This window comes from Pantherophis guttatus, chromosome 9 (assembly GCF_059756535.1).
Source record: "Pantherophis guttatus breed Tessera chromosome 9, ASM5975653v1, whole genome shotgun sequence".
NCBI classification, from domain to species: Eukaryota; Metazoa; Chordata; class Lepidosauria; order Squamata; family Colubridae; genus Pantherophis; species Pantherophis guttatus.
The window spans coordinates 11,519,071-11,543,299 of NC_142071.1; the positions used below are offsets into that span (position 1 = coordinate 11,519,071).

The 24,229-nt window shown below is 39.1% G+C and overlaps 1 protein-coding gene and 1 long non-coding RNA gene across 3 annotated transcripts in view; one reads left to right on the forward strand and one right to left on the reverse strand.

Annotated features, from left to right (window-relative positions):
• ADGRA2 (adhesion G protein-coupled receptor A2) overlaps positions 1-24,229 on the reverse strand; it is a 104,117-nt gene that overhangs the window by 22,564 nt on the left and 57,324 nt on the right. For both annotated transcript variants that reach the window (XM_087875657.1, XM_034436880.3), the window contains 4 exons: positions 4,344-4,415; positions 3,301-3,372; positions 1,816-1,887; positions 1,309-1,472 (listed from right to left, as the gene is read on the reverse strand). In XM_087875657.1, coding sequence (XP_087731783.1) covers positions 1,309-1,472; positions 1,816-1,887; positions 3,301-3,372; positions 4,344-4,415 — 380 coding nt within the window. The remainder of the gene's footprint in view (positions 1-1,308; positions 1,473-1,815; positions 1,888-3,300; positions 3,373-4,343; positions 4,416-24,229) is intronic.
• On the forward strand, positions 43-18,877 carry LOC132712367 (uncharacterized). The gene is made up of 3 exons (XR_015729333.1): positions 43-193; positions 4,412-4,516; positions 5,823-18,877. It is a non-coding gene; the product is annotated as an uncharacterized LOC132712367 (long non-coding RNA).

Genomic DNA, 24,229 nt, shown 5'->3' on the forward strand with positions numbered 1-24,229 from the left:
AAAAGAAAGGTTGCTAAATTCTGAATGTAAAAGGCTAAAAAGGTAAATGATTCCCTTCAGATTTTACTCCACTAGTCATTGCCAACTATTCATCTTTGTTTCAGGGCCCCTGAGCCAGCGTTGTCCGAAGACATTTCTATGGTTATGTGGTCAGCATGGCATCATGGAGTGCTGTTACCTTCCCACCAAAGTGGTACCTATTTATCTACTTGCATTTGCAGGCTTTCAAACTGCTAGGTTGGCAGGAGCTGGGGCGAGGTCAGGCGCTTATGGTGTCATTTGGCGCTCAGGGCTCAAAACTGGGCTGCCGGCTTCTCAACCGGCAAGCCCAGAGTCTCAACCACTGAGCCATCATGCCACCAAATTCTGCATGAAGTCAACATGAAACTGTATGCTGAATAACAGAATGTGTATAGACTGCCCAAGGATCACATGTTTCCAGAGCTGCCTGTCTGCTTTGCTGCTATACTAGCATTACTTCACGTCTGCCAAACTTTTTGCAAGACATCTGAGGATTGTACTTTACAGCACTGTTCATTTGAGTAAGATTCTGCTGCTTCTAAGAGTTGCCAGCAAGGAAAAATTTCTTTCCGTCACTGGTGGTGAAGGAAATCCAGTTACTCAGGCTATGCTGTGGGAAAGAAGAGCCATATTGAGGACTCCATCAGCTGAGAGAAGATGATCTCAGGAATTTTTCCCTGCAAGCATCCCAGAGGAATCATGTTGCTTTGCTTGACGTGGGAGCTGTGGGTGAGGTTTTTGGTAAGCCGTTCTGAAGTCCTCTTGGTATTGCAAAATGAAGTAGACACACTTTACATATTGAGCTGTGATATTTCAGTAAGCAAACCTGGAACCCTGAAAGGATTATCAATTGCAGAGGTTTGCAGCCGACCAACACCACTATCCCTTCATGGTGATAATCCATGCTAAGCAGTAACAGAATTCTAACCACTGCGTGGTGGCACAGTGGTTAGAAAACAATATTGCAGGGTAACTCTGCTCACATTGCCAGGAGTTTGATTCCTTCAATCCTGACCGATTCAAGATTGGCTCAGCTTTCCATCCTTCCTAAGTCAGTAAAATGAGGACCAAGATTGTTGGGGGCAATGTGCTGACTCTGTAAACCACTTAGAGAGTGTTGTAAGGTACTATGGGGATGGTATATAAGTCTAAGTGCTATTTCTATCTGTTGAATGAAGGATGGAATAGAAGCAGGGAGGTATCCCAGAAGGAGAAAAGAGCACTGGACTACTGAACAAATCTCCTTTGCACACCAAGCAAACTCACTCACTCAGGAGGGTGCCTCACCACAGCGCAGTTGGCTCTCTCTGATGTTTCGTAGTAGCTTCCCATGCAAGTTGCTGGGGTAGACACACACCGTCTTATCAGATACCTGGACAGAATGGCTTTTGGACCAGGCTAGGACCCAGCGCAAATGGCAGTCACAGGTCAGGTATTCAGTGGCAAAGTCACTGGAGAACAAGAGAAATGTAAATTGAAGAGGAAGTGCCAGTGAGGAAGATTAACACAGGAAAGAGATGCCTGTCCCTCCTCGATAACAAAAACATCTCTAGAAAGCTCCAGCATCTTGAGGTAGCACAGTGAACATCGAGGAACCTTGTCCACAGCTGGGTGATGGCTTGGTCTGTTCTCTCCAGAGGGCTTCAAAGGGGAGGACAATGTGACTGAGCATGGCTTTCCATGCAGAAAGACCCAGATGTCAACCCCAACATTAATCACGTAAATTAATCGCTTAAAAAAATTAAGTGCTGCTTTTTCCTTTTCCTTTGACCAACAAAACAAAAAAATACTTACAGTACTTTCAGAGACAGCAACTCATCAAAGACTCCACTCTGGAGGGTGGCGAAGATATTTCCTGATATGTTCCTGTCAAGGGGATGATAACAAAATAAGATAAAACTTACATGAGTAGACCAAGAAGCCTACTTAAGATGAGATTCATCGTGGCAAGAAAGCTGCTTCAGGGAAGTCTTTGAATTGTAGGAATCTTATTCTCTTTGCAATTGGTACTTAGAGAGAAACATCCTTTCTCTGAACATCAGGGCTCCATAGAGCCCTCACAGCAAATGATGATATAGTTTTATAATAATTAAAGTCAGTTTCCCTCACTTCATCTTTTGGCTATGGTTTCCATAAATTTACTGTGAACAAAGAAATGCAATAGGGGGTTCAATTTATTTTGGGGGGCAAGAACATAAGCCATGGCAGAAGACCATACAGCATAACTAAGTCCGGTTGCTATTTCTGTTTCTGACTGAAGTTCTCTCCACCAGAATCTATCAGGAGCTTGCAAGAAGAGCAACATCATCCCAAGACCATCTGCTTTAGAGATGAGAGTTTCTATCTGAACCTCCCTAGGTTGCTCATTTCCATGACAGCTGGATATAATACAAAACAGAATTACTGCAAATAATGCCTGAGCTTTCTGGTTTTCTTATTCCCTTCCTATCCCTTGTCTCTTCTGTATCATTTCTTCCCTAATTAGTAAACCTGAAGACAAGGACTTCTGCCTTTTATTTTTCTGTAAGTTCTTCCAGGAACTCTTCACAGAAAGTATCAGAGTATAAATGCTAAAGTTACTACAAAATAAACAAGAGATTTGCTGGATCAGACCAAAGAGCTATCTCATCCAGGTCCTTCCTGTCCCCTCCAATTGCCAACCAGAAAGCTAAGGGAACTCCAGGACAGATGTGAGAACAATAATCCTATTTCTACTGTTCCTCCCAACAACCTACTGCTCTTATCTTAAGGGTATATCATCACTATGACTAATAGCTGTAGATAGCTAAATTTAAGAATTTGTCTAAATAACATCAAAAAGTAAAATCAGCCAAAAGTATTCAATGTGTTTTTTTTAATTGAAAGACCAAGCAGGTTTGCTGCTATGGGGTTGCTGCTATGGGTAGTTGGGTTCATAAATCTATAGATCCCAATAGGGATCTATTTCTTATAAATCCCTCAGCCTTCCCTTTCAAATTTCAGGATTCCCTGACAAAATAAGTTGAAAAGGAATAATGAAATAAAAGCAAAACCATCATGCTTGGCATCTGTGCTCAGCAGTATTCTTTGACACAGTATTCTCCAACCAGAACAGTTTTCAGTTATGTGGACTGTCAATTTTGACCTTGCCAAGTGGAAATTCTGGAAGGTGACATTCACACCTTTGGAGAGAACCCAGATTTTGGAAGATGGATTTGAGAAATAAGGGTTCCTGTCAACAGCACATGTACAGAGGCTCAAAGTGAGACCATACCTTCACCATTGCCACTGAATACTCACAGACGGATAAGGCTGGACAGTCCCTGCAAGAGGCCGATGTTGAAGCAGCCAATGCGGTTGTTGGAGAGATCCCTGCAGAACAATGAGAAAAAAATGGGAGCCATAGACAGACCGTGAATAGCCATGGATATTAAGGGTATATGAGCTTTCTCTTCATGGGGCATCCCAATGTTGACACAGCATAGTCTGAATTTGCCGGAAAACCTTGTACACCTTGAATGTATACTGGTAAAGATAAAGGCTTCCCCTGTCCACTTGTGTCCAACTCTTTGGAGCAGTGCTCATCTCCGTTTCTTAACCGAGGAAATCAACATTCACATTGTCCAAAGATGCTACTGGGGTCATGTGGCCAGCAAGACTATGCACCAAGGCGCACAGAATGCTGTTACCTTCCCACTGAAGTGGTACCTATTTATCTACTTACATTTGCATGCTTCTGAACTGCTGAGCACCTTTCAATGTCAGCATCTACTTCTTGGTTAATCTCAAAAAACTATGCAGAATCAGCATTTGTTTGGGAGATTTATTAGAAGTGGTGAGATTGTAGATCAGAGTGAAAAGCAGCAGTAAAAATACCCCTAAAAACAATAGCCAATCATTTTAGTATTGTTGCCAAAACAACTGCATGGACACATCCATGAAATCACCAGAAGCGTTTTTTCCCCTTGAATGAGCACTTGAATGAGTGCAACTAGCTTAGAGGACTGGTGGAGAATTAAAGGACAGATTTGTCTTTTCCAAGCATACGTTGCAATTACTTTTGGAAAAATAAACACCCAGCTCAGAAGATGGTGACCACATGCATCTTTGTTGAAATTATCAGGAAACTGACACTTGGAGTAAACAGTCAGGCATTATGAGTTATGGACAGGTTACACATTACTTAAAACTTTTTGAAATGGCTCTGGGCTTGGAAGTTAAGCAATTATGGGGGTGGGGATATGGGATTCACATGTAAATATTAAAGGTAGCTTGCAGATTAAAGAATCAAGAGCAGGAAATTAGCTGGAATATGTTCCGGAGAAGTTCAAACTATTACTTACAAGCGTTTCAGGTCCTGAAGACCCAGAAAAGCTCCAGGCTGAATGATGCTAATCAAATTGTTCTTTAGGTCTCTGGGAAATAAGGAAAAAAGAAACATAAGATGTTGCACTGAAGAATGGGTGAATTTTGTTCTTGATGGATCCTTGAGGATAAGGGTTGAAACTTTCTTAAGGTAACTACTCTATTTTCTTTATACCAATCAATATAAATTTCACCAAAATTTAAAAGAACAAAACCCAAGCGAAGCAAATAAATATAATAATACACTAAAAACTAGCAAAATAACTCACATAGTATAACATTTGCTCCTCTGTTACTATGTTAATACAGTTGTTACTGGGATAATAAATCTAAAACATTAATAGGTATAAGTAAAAATAAAAAACTATATATCCCCTAACAATTGATTCATTAAAATGTGTCAAACCAAAATATTTAAAACAAAGATAATTGTGCCTTTAGATAATTATATCTTTCATTGCATTTTTTAATATATGGATATATAAAGTTTTCCACTTTTCCTTTTCTATTCCTCACTCATCTACTTCCTTCTTCCTATTTATTTACAAACATGCTTTCGAGAAAATTTTATCACATGTAAACATACATAATTAACTTTTAAAACAAGACCACAAATGGAGTATTTAAACAAATATTCATAATCCTGAGTGGCATCTTACTTTACACCATTGAAAGCCTTGTTGAAGCAGCCACCATGTGCAGTAGAATTCAAGCACTTTCAAATTATTCCAAATTTCCTTGCCTCAGCCATGTGTGGGCTGTTTCTCAGGTTTTCACTATTTATTGACTTTATTTAGTATAATAATGGACATTTACAAACCCACCCTTTTTTTTCCAGGGAAGCAGGAATCAATTTAACTCTTTGGCAGTCTAACTGTTCCACTTTCTGGTGTTTGATACACTTCAGCCATTAATAAAACATCTCAAAGATTCTGTACTTACTTGAAATGAAGACTTCACCCCACCCGTGTCAAATTATTTATTTAAAAAGAGAGAGTTGGCCTGTGATTTGTTGAGAAATTGATAATGGAGGCATGTTTTTTTTCAGTTTTTTTCAGTTCTTATTTTCAAGATGGAGAAAGGAAAAGAGAAAGAAAAGTCCTGGATTTTATTCAAGACTAAATCAAGTTTCCCCAAATGTATTCCTTCCAGAAGGGTTTCGCAACTGTAACTGACTTATTTGGGTGAGGTACAAAAACAATCTTTTGAGAAGATTGAAAATCTTTTACGGACTTTTTGCTGACCGTGAAATGATTCATGGATCTGATGATTAAAAAAGGACTAAATAAAGGGCTGAAGGGATTTTTATACTATTAAGAAAGAAGGCTGGGCATAAGTTGCTAACTTTTGTTGCAAAAGAGATTTGAAGTCACTTATTTTTCTGACCTTTGTTCTATTAATTATTCTTCCACTTTTTTCTTCTCGTTATTATTCTTTCTTCTCTTTTCTTTTTTTAGATTTGTCTTATATTGTTTGAAGAACATCCTTCATAAAAATTATGCTTTGAACAAAAGAAAAAATAATTCTTTTCTTGCCCACTTCTGGTAACATCACAGGAAGATGAATGGTTGCCCAAGAATACAAGGTATTTACTTATCTTGTGGCTAAATCCAACTAATCCCTTGGATGTTCTTCCTCAGTGAACAAACTTCCTCATTGTTTGAAACACAGTGATGGATTCCCATCTTCTGAAGATAAGTTTCTCTTAGTAGTTGTCCCATAGAGTCCAAAGGCCCCTCTAACACTATGCTCACATCAAAGAATGGTTTATAGATGTAAGAAGGTTTGTTATTGTTCTGTAATTCATTAAGGATCACCATTAGGACTCCTCCTTCCCTTGTAATTGTAACTTTTTCCTACTCTCAGCTTATGCTAGGCACTAAGAAAACAACAGTGCATACTCACACAAACAAGCCCACCCATACTTCATGACTTCTTGCCAAACAGAGTAGGACAGCAACAAAATCCTCTGCTCCACAGAAAAATAAAGCAGCTTTTCCCATCTACTAGCTTTGTATGCTGCCTGTAAATCTTCCTAAACACTTCATACTTTCCCAGTGTCAAGCCGAGCAGGCTAAAATGAAGCTCAACTTTGAAAGAGATAACACTTAAAATACTGCATCCAGTTTTGGTCACCATATTATGAAAAAAGAAATGTAGAGACTCTGGAAAGAGTGCAGGAAAGAGCAACAAAGATGAATAGGGAGCTGGAAACTAAAACATGAAACACGGTTGCAGGAATTGGGTATGTCTAGTTTAATGAAAAGAAGGACTAGGGGTGACATGATAGCAATGTTCCAATATTTGAGAGGCTGCCACAAAGATGAGAAGGTCAACTTGTTTCCCGAAGCACCTGAAGAAACAATGGATGGAAACTTATCAAAGAGAGATCCAACCTAGAACTAAGGAGCAATTTCCTAACATGAGAATAATTAACCAGTGGAAGGACTTGCCTTCAGACGTTGTGGGTGCTCTATCACTCGAGGCTTTTAAAAAGAGACTGGACAGCCACCTGTTTGAAATATTGTAGGGTCTCCTGCTTGAGCAGGAGGTTGGACTAAAAGACCTCCAAGGTCCCTTCAACTCTGTTATTCTGTTATATTCAGGAGAGAAAAAAATCAACATTTTTCCTACATCCCAGAGGCCCCTTTTAGGATCAGGGAATATACCAATTTGAAATTTAGACTGTTTTTGTACCCTGTGATGTCACAGAGCTTATGTGCAGTTTGCAGTGGTAAACTGATCTACTATCACTTCACTCCCCTGCTAAAGGAAATGGTATGAAGCCAATTTTGCTGTGCTTCCTTGGAAATAGGCAGTCCAGTTGAATTCTCCCATTAGTGAGAACTGCACTTTCCTTCTGTATCCATGGTACTGTGATGCACCCATCTCCGATCCACTCTAGCTGCTTTCAAGTAAAGCTTTCTCTCTCACCCTCCCCATCCAATGGCTGGGTGTTCTTATTTCACTATTGGGGAAAGCAAAGATGAAAAAGGAAGATTTATTTATTTTGTGTATGGCATAAAGACATACACAAGTTACATGTGACTTACATAAAGACATACATGGAGTTCCCATGTAACACCTCTCCTGCGCGAGCTGCACTGGCTCCCGGTGGTCTTCCGAGTGCGCTTCAAGGTTCTGGTTACCACCTTTAAAGCACTCCATGGCTTAGGACCTGGTTATCTATGGGACCGCCTGCTACCACCAATAGCCTCCCACCGGCCAGTACGCTCCCATAGAGAGGGGCTCCTCCGGGTGCCGTCGGCCAAACAATGTCGACTGGCGGCCCCTAGGAGGAGAGCCTTCTCTGTGGGGGCACCTACGATCTGGAACGAGCTCCCCCCGGAGATACGGAGGATCCCGAATCTGCGCACCTTCCGTCGCGCGCTTAAGACTTTCCTATTCCATCAAGCTGGCCTGGCCTAAATCTTCTCCCCTTTTTAAATGTAAATTTTTAAATGTAAATTTTAATTTGTTTTAAATTATGGGGTATTTTAAATTCAGCCAAATTATTTAATTCATTTTTAATTCATTTTAAATTTTTTGTATTTATGTGTTTTATCTTGTGGCTATTCACCGCCCTGAGTCCTTCGGGAGAAGGGCGGTATAGAAATTTAATAAAATAAAATAAATAAAATAAATAAAGTACCTGGAACAATAGTAAGAATATATAAAAGGAGCAAAGGTATGATGGGAATAGGTAGTCAATTTTGTAAGGTATAAGGAATTCAAGAAGTTATATATAAATTGTAGATTACATTTTCAAATATGTTGGTTGATGAGAATGGAATAAGTGTTCTATATATTAATATCTAAAGTATATCGTTTATCCAATTAAGTGCAGTATTTGTTAGTTGGAGAAAATCTGCTTTTCCTCCTGTATAAGCTCTCAAATAGCAGCTAGTCATTATATGATCCAGTGTCTGGCAAGGAGTAGCACAGTCACATTTGGGGGAAGGAGGAGGAGGAAGAGGAGGAGGAGGAGGCTATCTGTTCAGTCATGTCCAACACTTGGTGATTCTCTGGGCCAGGTGCCTCCACATCTTCTGAGCTTGTACTACTTCTTTGAATTTTTCTGTGTCTGGTTGGTGTCAGCGTTGATGATGTCCAGCTACAGTGTTCTTTGAAATCCTGATTTCCTTCAGGAGAGGATCCTCTGCTCCATTCACCTAGAGAATCTTGACAGATACCATGCAAGATACGAATCCTAGCCAGAATTTTCCAGCATTGACAGGTGGCATCAAAAACTGTTAATTTTTATGATGGGTAGGGTATATTTTTTCCAGGCAAAGGAAGAATAAGGATGGAGTAGAGCAGAGTTAGATGAGGGCGGGGTGCTCTTGCACTAGAAACATACTAACCTGTGAGGGACCATCTTGAACAAAGCTAATGGAATGAATATTAAGAGTAGGGCTGAAGATTTTCTGGAATGGCCACAGTTAACATATGGAAATCGCTTCCACACGGGATCTAGGGCTCATCAGCAACTTGGAAGGCTTGAAAAAGCATATAAACAAATGCTCAGTATATAACATTATTTATTGCTCTCCAAGCTTCTTCTTGGCTGAGAGATTCCAGAAAATCCCATGCCCTGAATGCCTTTGTCACTGTAAATCAGGAACCATTACTTTCAACCTTATCAACAAGATCTGTAACACAAATTTATTACACCTTCCTTAACCCTTGCCCAGGCCATACACTCTTTGTCTCGATTATCTTTTAGCTGATCTGAATGATAGGAAACTCATCAAGCTCTGTTCAATAGTCAGCAAGATCTGGCAAGACCTCACTAGGAACAGTTTTGGTTTGATTAAACATGCTCAAGGTTTAATCATAACAATTGCTGTTAATTCTCCTATTTATCTCTTATGATTGATGATGATCTCTTCACTGAAGCCTTAGTACTAATATAGGTAGTCCTTGATTTACGACCACAATTGAGCCCAAGATTTCTGTTGTTAAGTGAAACATTGCTTAAGTGAATTTTTCCCCATTTTATGACCTTTCTTGCCACAGTCATTAAGTGAATCACTAAAGTTGTTAAGTTAGTAGCAGGGCTGTTAAGTGAATCTGGTTTCCCCATTGACTTTGCTTGTAAGAAAGTCGCAAAAGGTGATCACATGACCCCAGGACACTGCAGCGGTCATAAATGTGAGAGAGTTGCCAAGCATCTGAATTTTGATCATTTTATGACCTTTCCTGCCACTGTCCATGGGATGCTGAAAAATGGTCATAAGTCACTTTTTTCAGTGCAGTTGTAACTTTGAACAGTCACTGAATGAACTGCTGTAAGTCAAGGACTACCTGTATATAATCACTCAATATTTGAAGTAGTTTACTTGAACTTACACCGTAGTTCATATTGCAGTTTGTTTTATTCATCTTATCTTTTAAGCTTATTTTTATTTATTCCTATGTTTTATGTGTAAGGATAGCCAGGGACCAAATATATAGTAGTACATATACTAATATCATCCAATATTAATTATTAATCATGACAGCAATATATTGCTTAGTATTAAAATCTGAATGCACCCAGGAACAGATAAAGAGAGTTGTTGTGAGTTGGGTGGCATTGATATTGAACAATAATTTAATAATAATTTTTATTACGGCCACAGACCAGGATTACAAATAAGAAGCATTAAAATAATAATACTGTAAAGACAATTAGTGGACAATTATTACAGTTAGTGGTGGATTGCTAGTGGGAAGTCAAATCTGCCTAATTTTGCAGACAGCATAACAAAATTTAGTTACATTCAAAGAAATTACATTGTACTGATCTGATAACAGCAGTTTTAAGCAGGAAAGTTTAACAAATAATTATTGTTCATTGCACAGTCAGCCAGATATTTAGACTGGATTTGGCATTTTTGTCAATTACTGAGTCTTTCCCAAGGACTTGGAATAGGCAGATGTGACTATTTGATGGTGTTAAATAGCAAATAATCATAACAGTTATTATTGGAGAAGGAGAAAAAATATGTTAAATAAACAAATCTGCCATGTTTGAGATGTTGAGGAATCTCATATGAAGAAAGATATTAAGCAGATCTTCCAAGTTTTTGGAAACATTGACTCAATTTTTACATATAAAACAAAGAAGCCTAAATATTCATGTTCTTGCTGAGGATTCCAATAAAACTAAAAAAGCACGATGTCATATAAACAGTAGAAGAGGGGATTTCAGAGGTTTTGGAAAACCTCCAAATTTATCTCTTAAAAATCTTTAGAAATCAAAATTTGGAGGAAGGGTGGAGGTGGGGAGCATACATTGAAATAAGAACGCCTATGCACGGTAGCTACACTGTGTAGAAAAAGGAGAATAAAAGAAAAACAGTACTCAATGGAGTAGAGTTTTTGTCTTGTGTATGTTGTTTGGTCAAGCCAGCAAATCCATAAAATGCTGCAAAGTTTTGCTCTAGTACAAGGCCGCTGACCAAATCCTTGCATCCATATTTCTTATGGAAATGATTCATATACTGTATTCCACAAAATACAGTGAGGGACCCGAGTCCTTTTTCTCATGAAGACCATGTTCAATCAGCCTTTTTCCTCCCTCTCCTATGCTCCAAGCTCTGGCTGGTCCTTTCCCTGCCAATTTTGCAGTTCTGAAATGTGCTGGTGATAAGATCAGGCTTTTTCTGAGTCTTGCGGACATGAAGTTATTGCCATTCTCTTTTTCCTTTGCTCTGTTTGCCACCCGCCCCATTCTTTCCCCACCATCGTTCTCTGCAGGCTCTTGAGAAAGAAGGGATGAGTGCAGACCACACTGCCTGCAGCTGTTCCTCTAAATCATAAAATTGAACAGAACAAAAGCAACCAGCGAACCCACCCTCTTAATCCCAAGGAGACAGCTGGACGTGGGAATGAGGAGTTTCAAACGTTACAAAAATACTTCTTCAAATGCTGCCTGAAATGTACACATGCACAATACACCGGCCACCAACCTGTGTACACAGAGGGACCTCTTCCTGAGAACAGAGGGATTTTCCAACATTTTGCAAAGAGGAATAGGTATCCTTGCAACTTTCTAGTTCTCAAACAAGGAAAGAATTGGGAGCAGGTTCCCAACTGGTGTTGCTGAGGACCTGGTTGCTCTTTGTCAGTCATGCTGTTTTATAGCCTACTCTATTTACCTCCCATGAGACAGAATGGGCAGGGGAAGTGAGCACGCCTCCACCTCTCCTGTCTATGGAGATTCTCAGTCATCCAGGTTTCCAAATGACAACTGGACTTTCTAGGTTTTTTCCTTGAACATGTTTCTCTTCTCATCCAAGAAGGTTCTTCAGTTTCTTGGATGAGAAGCAAAATGTTTTCAAGGAAAAACCAAGAAAGTCCAGTTGCCTTTTGAAAAGCATCTTTGGGACTTCACTTCTCCTACAGATTTAGGTTTCCAGGTCCTCAAACAAGAGATAAAAAAAAAATCCAGCATAGCAAATCTAGTCACAATAACTCCCATAGCAATTTAGAGGCTGAGAACTACAATTCCCAGCAGTAAGGCCAATGGTGAGAGACCCTGGGCATTGTAGTAGTGCTGAGACATCTGGAGTGTCTCCTTAGATTAGAGGGGCATATTAAGAATCTCTGCTCAGTCAGAAAACTGGGCAAATACAGACAAGCGACTTCCACTCAGCCTGGATTTCTTCATCAGCCTGGATTTCTTCATTGGATCTTTGCAAAGACAAAATTGGGAGTCAGAGGAGGAGGGTAGAAGGAGACCATGTGTTCTCTCTTTTGAATGAGGGATGGAATAAAAATGTTTCAAAAAATCAGATTAGTTTCCGTTTTGGCACACGTTCTTTCCAGCCCTGACTATGAGCCATATATGGCCTGTCTTTAAATGAGATTTGATTTCAGAGAACTCATAAACAAAGAGAAATGGAAAGAAGAGCAGGCTTCCTTTGCTCACAAGGGCAGAGACATTTTGGAGCTTGAATGGCTGGCGCCCTTGACCTGAGGAGGCAGCTGTCCAACTGTGGGGAGGAGATAAGTCCCCCCCCCCTCACACACAGAGAGACAGAGAGGAAATGGCAAGAAATAAAAGCAGTTGGCTTTAAGCATTCCTTATGTTCTGGGGCCAGGGCTTGTGATAGATCACGGATGTGTGTAGGAACCTAGTAAAGTCCATCTTCTAAGTCAAATTCTTGGCCCATCTAGTCTGACTTTGCTGGCATTAATTGGTAGCAGCTCTCTAAGCTTTCGAGCGCAAATTATTTGGAAAAGCTGAGATCTGAATTTGGGATCTTCTGTCTATAGAGCAGATATGCCACTCCTAAACGATAACCGTTTATTGTCATTGTTCACTTGTTTTGCCCCAGTTTCTGAGATCTAATGCAGCTTGCAAGATGGGTAAGAGGACAGTCAAAAAGGTTGGTTCTTCTTTTGTGTATGTGTAAAGCTGTCCTCTGGCTAGAAAAAGGAGAGCTACCAGCCAATAGAAAAATATAAGACCTTAAAGAACAACCTTTGGTTCTTGCTCCTTTTTGTCTGCAATATATCAGTTTCATCTATACAATTTAGCTGAACCAGAAGCTAAATCTACTTGGCTAAGATGGAATATAACAATGTCTGTATCTAGGTAGATTAATCTCTAAAAATATAGACTTTTTCAAGAGAGGTAGACTTCCACACAAGGAGAGTTCCAAGGTTGTATTTCTGACAAAAGCATATCGGATGAGTGCCTTTTCTATAGCAAGTAGGAATCTTGTCTTCTCCCAACAAAAGCTGGAATTCCAGCAGCTGCCTAACTATGCTAAGCATTGGTCCATCTGCACAACATCTCCTCAATGGAGATGTCAAACTCACTATTATGAGTTGAACTGTAGATCACAGTATTCGTGCTCTGTGCACTCACAGGATAAGGGCATAGCACAGCCACCAGAAATGAATAACTCATGTAAATCCATGGGGCAAACTTCTTTCTTCATCTGAAGTTAACTTTTAAGCATGTGATAAATCAGAATGAAGGGGCCTTGTCAATGCAATTACAAAAGGCTTCTGTCTGGTGCCCAGTTTGGAGGAAGCTCAAAGATTTATCAACTCCCTTTTAGAAAATATCATGGCAGAGCTGCAGACATAGGAGGCTGCTTTGGAATTGCTAGAGACAAGGGACACCATAGTCATAGAGGAGATGCAAAGGACTTTCCACACAGGGCTTGCAGGGGGGGGAGGAGGAGGAGGAGGAGGAGGAGATGCAATATTTAGTATAATTGTTCATATAGTCCAAATGGAAAAATCAATGCATAGGTTACACATATCAATAGGATTCAGGGATCCTCCAATTTAGCAGAAATGCCGGTCAAATTGTTGGGAAAAATAATCTAAGAGTTTTTAAATTTCCCAAACAGTCCAAAGTTACCAAGTGCACAAGACAGAGCCATGGCAATGAAATTTGGGTGAATATCAGATGGAATGGCAATATCTGCTAGAACCTCAAAAATCATCACTTACCTGTGATATTTTGATTGATTTATTCTCTTTTCCTAAATTTTTTGGGTTTACTTTCCCCTTTAATTATAACTATTATAATTATGGTGACTGGTACACCCAGTCATGTAGTGGTTGGTTTAATCAGAATTATAATCATAATTATCTGGATTTACAGATACTGTAATACTATGGTGGTAGATACCATGGTTAGATGCATGTATATCATACTAAGCTAAAACCAGTTCAATTATATTTAGGCCTACATGGAGTCCAACTTTAATTCTCCACGGGAACCAGTCTAATACCCATATCCAAATGGATAAATTCTAATTGTATCAAATATGATACTGTCCTAAGGTTGCTGGATTGAAGAAAACCACCACACTTTAAGGTCTAAGGACACTGGCAATCAAATGGCAGCTGGCTAGCCAGAAAAAAACAATTCTTCTTGCTTAAAGATGGGTGATGGGTGATGATTTCATCCAAACGAAAATGGAGTGGAGGTGGAGTCAGCAAATCTATGCATCAACAAGCAGCAAAACAAAAAGGAACCGGTTTTTTTCCAAGGTCTGGCTGATAAATTTATGGCATGCATCTGGAAAGAGCAGCTGGGGATGGAATTCGTGAATTCATCAGGCAGAGGAAGGAAATGTCTTTACATTTCACAGGAAGGCAAATGAAGAAAGATCTGAATGTGTCTGAGTGTGCATGCACAAACAGAAATGGTTTATTTTTCTGGTGATGGGACAGGGGCAAATGGCTCAAGCCCACCTGTGCTTTGAATAAGTTATTCATCTCTTTCAAGAGGCGGCTTCTAGGAAGGGAAACCTGAACATAAACAGAATATTACCCCTTTCAAAGGCAGCAACACTTTCTCTCGTTCTTAGAGATGCTGAAGATGTGTTCTTAAAGCATTTCTCACAATGAGAGCCCTCATACATAGCCTTGACCTCTGACTCCCTCTACTCCAGGCCCCAAAACACTTCATCACCTGAATGAGAAAACTGCCTAGCCCTGGTATTAGATTATCACAGTTGGCCTTTTTAAGCAACTCGAAAGTAACTTTTTTGACAACTCAGAGCCTTTAGTTTTTGAAGCCTCTAGGTTTTATGTAGATATATCCAAGGATATGACCCTTTTATTTTTTCTAGCATATTTTCCTGCACTTGGTTTTTATAATTTTTATTAAAGAAGCTTCCAACAGAATAAAAACAATGCAAATGTTGAACGGAAGAGAAAAAGAATAGAGAAAAGTAGTAAGAAAGTAAAAAAGAAATAGAAGAAGAAAAGGAAGAAGAAAAGAGAAACATAATAAATGGCTTTCAATCTTCTTAACAGCTGTTATAAGTGCATTTATATTTTTAATGTTATATCTTAATTTCCTACTTTCCATAATTTCCTCTTTCTAATTGTTAAATCCACAAATCACTAGTTCATTTTTTTTGCAGCAAGGCGTGTGTGCACACAAATAGGGAGACACAAATAGGGAGACTGTACTTTCTTTTTCTGCTCCTGCCTATATTTTCCTTACTTTTTGAATAAGGAAGGACACCAGAATCAGAAGACAGTATCGATCCTTTACAAAATGATGAACATTGCACAATTTGCAACTTTGTTTAATTACTGTTTACAAAACTGTTTGAGGAGGCAAGCTCATTAATTAAGAAAGCTGAAGGCTAAATGAAGAGTTTAGCTATCCCAAAGCCAAGATTTTCCTTTAGATGTGACATTAAACTGTTGCTAAGGTTCCTTCTCCACTCTTTCCTGAGATATCTTAACTGATTTTATGATGATAAGTGCATTAAAGAGAAGAGAAGCAGATGCCAAGAGATCTTACTTCTGCAAAAATCCATCTCTGCTTTGGCTTTGTGCTGCCTGTTTGTTGCAATGATCAGAAGAGTTACTAGATTTTCATCTATAACAAAAAGACAATGTTGATGTGTCTTCTCCATTCTTAGCAAAACTTGGATTGCATGAATGTTGGAAATAGGCAGAACCCCCTTAATGAAATCCAAGAGACCGATCATTGGATTCCTGCCAACTTTTTCCGACTTCTGCCTCTCACCACCCAGAGCTAAGGAACAGCATCACAACAAAAAGGAAGAGGTTGCGTCTTTCTGTAATTTTGGCTCTGCATCCTGCCTTATCCCTCTTCATTTCCTTCCATTTCTACCAAACAGCTGCTACATTTCACGACACACAGCATTGTGAAAGCAGTGATTTGTGGCCGATCTAGAAAAACAGGCAAACCTCCCCAATACAAACATTTATTTCTCAGTATTTGGCAGGACTAAGTTAAGATAGCAGAGCTGTTCAACTTAAACTGTTGGCACTCAATGGTAAATAATGATACAAAACCAGAGATAGTTTTTCAAATGAGAATGGTGGTGCAGAAAAAGAGAGACTACGCTTTGACATCCGTCTTCCATTAGCATAAAATCTAAGTTGGGAAAAAACATTTTTGTTATTACATTTTGTAATAGCTGGAATATAATTCTGCATTTGACCACCCCATTAGTTTATTCTTCCATGCAAAAATGACAAAGGAAAAAATATTCTGGTTTTTGTTTTTGAAGTAGCCATATTCTGAATCCTGGCTGATTCAGGACAAAATAGGACTACTGCAAAACACAAGAGAAATGTTTGTGTCCCAATGGAACCCAAGTTTTGCTGCAATACATGGGGACAACAATAAATTTAAGATAGCATTTCCTCAGCCAAACTTTACAGCATATTCAAGATGAAGCACATTTAGTAACTACAAAATGATGGCTATCAATTGGAAAAATAAACATAAAGCCTAGAAAATGGGCACAAAGAGCCAGGGTGACACAGTGGTTAGAATGCAGTACTGCAGGCTAATTCTGCTGACTGCCAGCAGTTCGATTCTCACTAGCTTAAGATTGACTCAGATTTCATCCTTCCAAATGAGGACCCAGATTATTGAGGACAATATGCTGACTCTATAAACCACTTAGAGAGAGCTGTAAAGCACTATGGAGTGATATAAGTTCAATTGCTATTGCTATTGCTATCCATTTTAGCTGTAGGTACTATATTATTTTGTTGTAGTGTCTTCCACACCCTCTATCATTGATAGTTCAAACAGCAGTATATCAATAAGCAAGTTATCCTTGTTCTGTTCTACTGATCTAAATCACACACATGTGAATATTAGATGAAGCAGTCCAAGAACTGAACCCATGAGTTCATGACTCAAGGCTTAGTGAGATGTGTTGAGAAGTTGCTGCTAATGTTTTCTGTAGCCCAAAATAGAGAGACACTGTTTCTGAAGTTTGAAGTTGTTGTGCTATATATCAGACACAATGTGATTCACATCTGTAAAGACACATCTGTACATTCAGAGTGCAAGCATATGTGATGCTAATATAAGAGCTTACCAGTTTTTCTCTGGTTCATCAAGCAAAGCTTACATATCTGATATAAATGAAGTGAGCTGAAGTCTGAGAGCAAAAAGGATCCTTTGCAGACTCTATCACTTTCTCATAGCCTCTTTTTCCCTTTGCTCATAACCTTTTAGAGAAAGGATCCATAAATGGATTACTTGCTTTTAAAATGGAGCCCAAAGCAATGTGCAGGCTACATGTTACTCACCCTTGCTTTATGCATTCATTGGTTGCCTTAAACTAGATGTTTGGAAGTTCAACTCCTATCTGCCCTAACGGACCTAGGCAATGGTGAGACACTATTGTCCAAAATATCTGGACAGAACAAGTTGCCTTCCTTGAAGATTTAGGTATGGTGATGACTTCTCTCAAGCAGCCATCTGCCATGTTTCATTTCAAATTGCTGGAGGTTCTAGATGCTCCTCAGAGGCAGAGACAATTTCTATAATCTGATATGAATGCTACTGGAGAAATGAAGAAAATTACCAGGTCAAGGTCTCCTAGAAAAGTTGCAGTTCATGTGTTAGTCTAAGAAGAAAAAGTGATAAATCTGACTGGGAAGTTCACAAGAAGAGCAACAGCTGCCATTCACTCTTGTGCTCTAACAGCAGGTGATTAAGGGATATTGTCTCTGATACAGGTAACAATATGCAGTTATCAGAGTCCTCTAGGAACTTGTCCAGTTCTTTTTACAACTATCTAAGTTAGTGGCAATCACATCTGATAATTGTGAGTCGTATGTTCTTGTGTGAAAATGGGTACTTCAAGTTGTAACAGAGAGAGAGGGAGGAAGGGAGGGAGAGGGAGGGGGAGAGAGAGAGAGAGAGAGACTACATTTTACATATGATGCATTATCATACATTTCTTTATCTTATTCCACTGACTGTGGAAGAACAGAAGGCTGAGCTGGAAGATGGGATTAAATGTGTCATACGTTTGAGGTCATTGTGCTGCCACAAGAAACCCAAGTCCAGCCCCCCATGAATTCTGTTGACCCTTATCTAGTGCCAACTTAGCTTTTAGTTGATTAGATTCTTGTACAGAGGTAGCAATAATAAACTCTTCTATGCTTTGAACTCAACAAATGCCTCTGGTTATTTGCACCTGACAGACTTTCCTCTTTCCCAAGAGAAAAAAAGGCTCCAACACCACCATCTTTCCTTCTACAGAGGATTATTGAATCCTTTTTGTATACTAATTTTTTTCATGGGTGATACAAATTTCTTTTTTCTTTACTCTAGTGACCAGGACTTGCACAAAGAAAAAGAGGAAGACATGCATCTGAAAACTCATTGATGGATGTAAATTAAGAGCTGCTGGTTTGAAAAAAGAAAAATACATTTCTAAGCTTAGGAGAATTTATGGAATCAAAAGGCTCATCCTGCATTTGGGGATAGAGTAAGGATGTTTCCTCTGAGACTCTGGGTCAGGTTTACGAGGGTTTGGGAAGGATCTCCATGGGAAATCCACATGAGAAAAGTATGTCTAAGAAAAGAGCTCCAGCAATTGGCCTATCATGTAGGCCAATTGAAATATGTCACTTAAAAGGATGACTATATGGTTAAATAAAATATTTAGATTAAGAGAATATATTATGATATATATATGATATACTAGAAATATATGTATAAAAGATATATTAAGATAAGAAAGATAAAATGTATAAATATGGATTACTGATGTGAAGATGTTGAAAAGAAGAAGATGTAAATATCTGGTTTTTTTAAAAAACTATTTAATAAAAATTATTGGGGGGAAAAAAGGATGACTATGTGGTTAACCAGCTATTCTTTACTCCAGGGATCTCTAAACCTGGCAACTTGAAAACTTGTGGATTTCAACTCCCAGAATTCCTCAGCCAGCCATGCTGGGGAATTCTGGCAGTTGAAGTCCACAAGTCTTAAAGTTGCCAAGTTTGGAGATCCCTGCTTTACTCCATTGGCTGGTTAAGTTAATGGTCAACTCTCCTGAATTTTACAATAGATTCTGCTTGATTACAAACATGAAAGCTTTTTCCAAACAGGGGAGGGGACTGCTGGGGCTTAGATGAAAGAAGCTCCCTTCTCCCTTCTCCAAGCATCTCACTGCAAGGGAAAAAGTTTGCAGCACATGTTTTGGGGAGATCTAGCAACAAGTAGCATATACCATCTAGGCCAGGAACCATCCCACAAAGCCCACATAACTCCCTTGCCCAGAACAAAGACTGTCCTGTTTTCCATAGCTCAAAAATAATTTCCTTTGGAACTGGGAGGCCCACCACCCTACCCACCTTGTTTTCTGATGAGGTTGGATGGTGGACTTTTTTCTCCTCACTTAAAGGCCCTCTTTGTCTCCTGGAGTGGGGGTGGAGACCATTAGTTCATCACATTATCAGGGCTATGGTTGTCGGTGAGGAATCCCTTTTTAACAGCAGGTTTTTTGCCAGCACTTGCTTGGAACAAAAAGTATCTAACCATGGCTGGTTTCACACAGATGCTAACACTTTAGCCACCCTGATAGTATTTTATAAATTGAGACTTCATGTTTCTTGAGAGACAACTAAGAAATTCTAAGATATAACATCCTGGGCCCAATCAGCAGTTCTGAGTTCAGACTATTCCTTGACAAGGTCTCCTCCTATCTCCTTTTCATAGTGATAAAGGCATACTAAATGGGAATAGGGATTTGTTAAGAACAGTCACTATCCCAGATGAAAAAATGAGTATCTCTGGTAAACAGAAATGTTTACACTGTACAAAACAGAGGCTGCTTTTATTTCCTAATAAGGATGAGCTACAAGTGAAGAGGCTTGCTTATAACATCTCCCCTTGGGATTTAACCAAAGATGGAGAGGGCCTAGGGTGGGTGCAAACTTAATTTTTAAGACACACTTGTTCTCTGGAAGTCTTTAAAAGCAGTCCTCCAAACAAAGATAGATGGTTCCATTGTTCCTCATTGTAGACTGTGCCTGCAGATAATGCCTGATTATTTTGATTCAGTTTGTTATCTAGGCTTTATATGAAGTGTGGATTGGTCCTTCAGCAGAACCTGATACTGTAAGTAAAAAATAAGCTGAAAGCGAACACTGATATTATTTCAAAAACAGTTTGTAAAATAATAACAGCAACAATAAAAAAATCATTTGTTTACAGCTTCATATAACCGCATATAAACACAGTAATAATGACCAGGTATAGAGGGTGGTGCTGAAGGAACAGCTCCCTGTCACCTGGGCAAACTTTGGATAGGTATACAAGCCAAATGTAAGGTAAATTCAAAAACTACATGGGCTCATCACCACCCTCCTTGAAGGTCTGGGAGAACAGGTAGGTTTTCACTAAGTTTCTGAACTTCATCAGGGTGGGAAACTCTGGGTGGATGCCATTGCAGAAAGCAGATGTTATGACAGAGGAAGCATGATACTTCTACATAACTCTTCCTGCCCAAACCATAGAGCTATACATTTACACTTCTTATTCTCATCTACCTATTTTTCTTAAGATCTGCTTCTGATCTGGACCAAGATTCAAACCTGGGACCCCAACATATGAAGCCATTTTTCCTTATAACCAATTCTTTAACAGAATAACAGAGTTGGAAGGGACTGTTGAAAGTTTTCTAGTCCAACCCCTTGCTCAAGCAGGAGACCTTATATCATTCCAGACAAGTGACTGTCCAGTCTCTTCTTAAAGGCCTTCAATGATGGAGCACCCACAAATTCTGAATGTATGCTGTTCCACTGGTTAATTGTTCTCACTCTTAGAAAATTCCTCTTTAGTTCTAAGTTGGTTCTCTCCTTGATTAGTTTCCATCCTTTGCATCTTGTCCTGCCTTCAGGTGCTTTGGAAAATAGGTTGACCCTACTCTTCCTTGTGGCAGCCCCTCAAATATTAGAACACTGCTATCATGTCAACCCTAGTCCGTCTTTTCACTAGACTAGACATACCCAACTCTTGCAACTGTTCTTCGTATGTTTTAGCCTCCAGTCCTCTAATTCTATAACTATCCAGACATCAGTCATCGTTAAGTCTAGAGGTAACTCCAGCTATATCCCTCCAGTGCTGTGCAAAATAAATGTAGTTTAGCTCTATCTATGCTTTTATGAGCCCATTTCTCCTATGGACCCTCTGGAATGAGACAAGCTTGAACCTTCCCATAAGGAGTTAATACATTTTGCAATATTCCCTCTCAAGGAAAACATATTGGCAATGAGCTCCTGCAGTGGGCTTACACTCAACAAAGAGTGCAATTTGGACAGAAACCAAAGATTTCCATTGTCTGAACATAAACAGATTATGATAGTATAAACTCCCACTGCCTTGATCCCATGGGAGATCAATGTCTGTGGGATTTTAACTCTAACATTCCACCAGCATAAATAAGGGAAACCAAAGTCACAGAATCAATGGGGCACATTCTGTTCAGCTCCATACTTACAGAAATTATAGAGAGCCCACTACAGGAACTGGGAGTGAGGATTTACTAACAACTGCCATTTCTCGATCAGCTGAAGAAGAATGCAAGAAACTGCCATCTCCACACTGGCATATTGTTGATTTCTCTCATGCATCAACCTTCCAGACCCAAAACCTTTGCTGCAAACTTCTTGAGACCATGGGATACAAGATTAAAAATCTGGACTATCCACGGTAGATATTCAAAACCACAATTCATTCACTTCTGACATTATGTGTTACTTAAGAACTATGAAGGTCCCATGGACTAAATGGTTGGTTTCACACAGTATGCTAGAGTGGGCTAACATTGGGTTATTTTGCAGCTCAAGCTGGGAAGCAAGCTGTTTTCTTAGCACACAGTGAATCATAGCAACGTTTTAATTCCCAATATTTCTTTGGGTATTAAACAAAACTGTATTTTTTCAACTTCGGTCTCCTAGCAATAGTCCTTAGAACAAGAACGTTAAAGACAAGATTTGCTAAAGAGGACAACCAAGTCGAAGAGCCGCATACCCTGTGGATAAGACATTGAAAAAAATGAAGCAGGAAAATAATGAAGGTGTGAGTAAACAACTACCCCATTTTAAAATACAGATAATCCTCGCTTAATGACCAATGGTTTAATGATCGTTTGAAGTTACAACAGACTTCACAAAAAGTACTTACAGCCTCATTCTGGAGTTCTGATGGTGGCATGTAGCCTCTTGGTCATATGACTGCATTTTGGGCACTTGGCAACCTGTTCACCTTTACAGCCAGTTATAGCATTCCACTTATGGCCAGTTTTCAGCAAAAAACACCCATGCATTGACTTGCTTAATGACTGAAGCATTCAGTTAACAACTGCTGCAAAAAAGGTCATAAAATTGAGTCAGTCACATGGGTGCCTCAACTTAAAACCATCATGACTTATGACAGAGATTCTGGCTCTTTTAAGTCAAGGATTATCTGTACAGCACATTTATCTACAATTTGTACAGGGCCAAAGAAGGTGTAGACTGTCCATTATTAGTTCTTACCATGTCAAGTAGAATAGAGGTATATTTCAACTCCCAGATTTCCCCAGCCAACATGGCTGGTTGGGGAATCCTGGGAATTGAACTCCACAAGTCTTAAAGTTGCCATGTTTGGAGATCCCTGAAGTAGAGTTGTATAGAGGAAAAAATTCCTGCCCTTATTTCCTACCAGTTCTTCTTCAGTTTGAGTTTCCTTTTTAAATGTCTTGCATAGTGAACATTGCAGTGAAGTTCTCTGGGATGGAATCCTTGTACCAATTTAATGACCAAGTGACTAAAATATACATTGAGAATACTTTACCTTCCCCTGATCTTCCTCTAGTGGTTTGCAACTGCACCTCTTTGGGGGTGGGGGTGTTTTTTTTTTTAATTTAATTGTTGAAGTGGTGGAAAAATGCTTATGAAAACAATACCAAACTGTTGTGATATACTCTGCTGCCTTTACTGATCAACATTACTGAGAAAACTACCAGGAGAAATATAAAAAAGAGGGAAAATGTTGTAACTTCAAATTCCCCAGGAATAAGTGGAAAAACAGAAGCTTCTTTCAAATGGGATGAAAACTTTTGAAAAACTGTATGGTGTAATTTGACACCACATTAAGATGATCTATAGCTTGTGAAAATAAAAGGAACAGATTGCCTAGAAAATGTATATGTACGTATGATCCTTCCATATGTAGACAGATGATTCTGATCTTCCTTATCCATTCATTTTTCCAAGATCATCATCTGCACAGGAATGCATTTTATAGGGCAATATAAATGATTTAAGCTGATGTTTTCCTGAGTTTTGATTTTTTCCCCCCCAGGGTAGTGAAGCTAACTATTTCCTCTCTGCGTACACTGCCTCTCTGTCTTCACGTCTGTTTATATGACATTTTCATTCATAGCAAAAGCCAATGAAAGGGGGGAGGGCAGGGCGGGGGAGGGAGTGATAGGGCTCTGGCATTTAGTTTACTTAATATAAGTTTACTTAGTATAAGTTACATTTGGAAATAAATGTACCCCAGATGCATAAACGACCCCACCCACCACCAAATTATAATGCATCATGAACCAAGTTAACAAGCAATTATAATTCTAAAAGCCGGAATACTAAAAATGCACGTAAGCATTTTTACGTGCTTCACTGAAGCATCCCTCAGAAATAGTAAATAAACTGCTGGAATGCTAAATGTACATTCAACCTATAAACAAAAGGAAAATGCTTACATTCTTTTTTTTTTTTTTTTTTTTACTGCTAAGAAATGTTCAGGAATGAATGAATTCTCTGTGGTGCCTCTGCTCAATTAACCAAGCTTTTCATTTTGATTTTTTCCCTTTTTTTTTTTTTTTTGAAAAAGAATACCCAAGAATTCTTTGAGAGACCAAAATGCTTCACCACCAGCTTCTATAGGTTCCTATATTAAATCCTGCTAGTGAAAGGCTAGCTAGGAGCAAGGCATTTTAAAATTTATTTTCTGCTGGTAGTTATCAGAGGTTTTGTATGGACAAAATGGACTGTTGACAACGTTAAGTGCTCTCCAACTGCAAGAGGGCTCTGATGTTTGCAGTGTGATGCCACA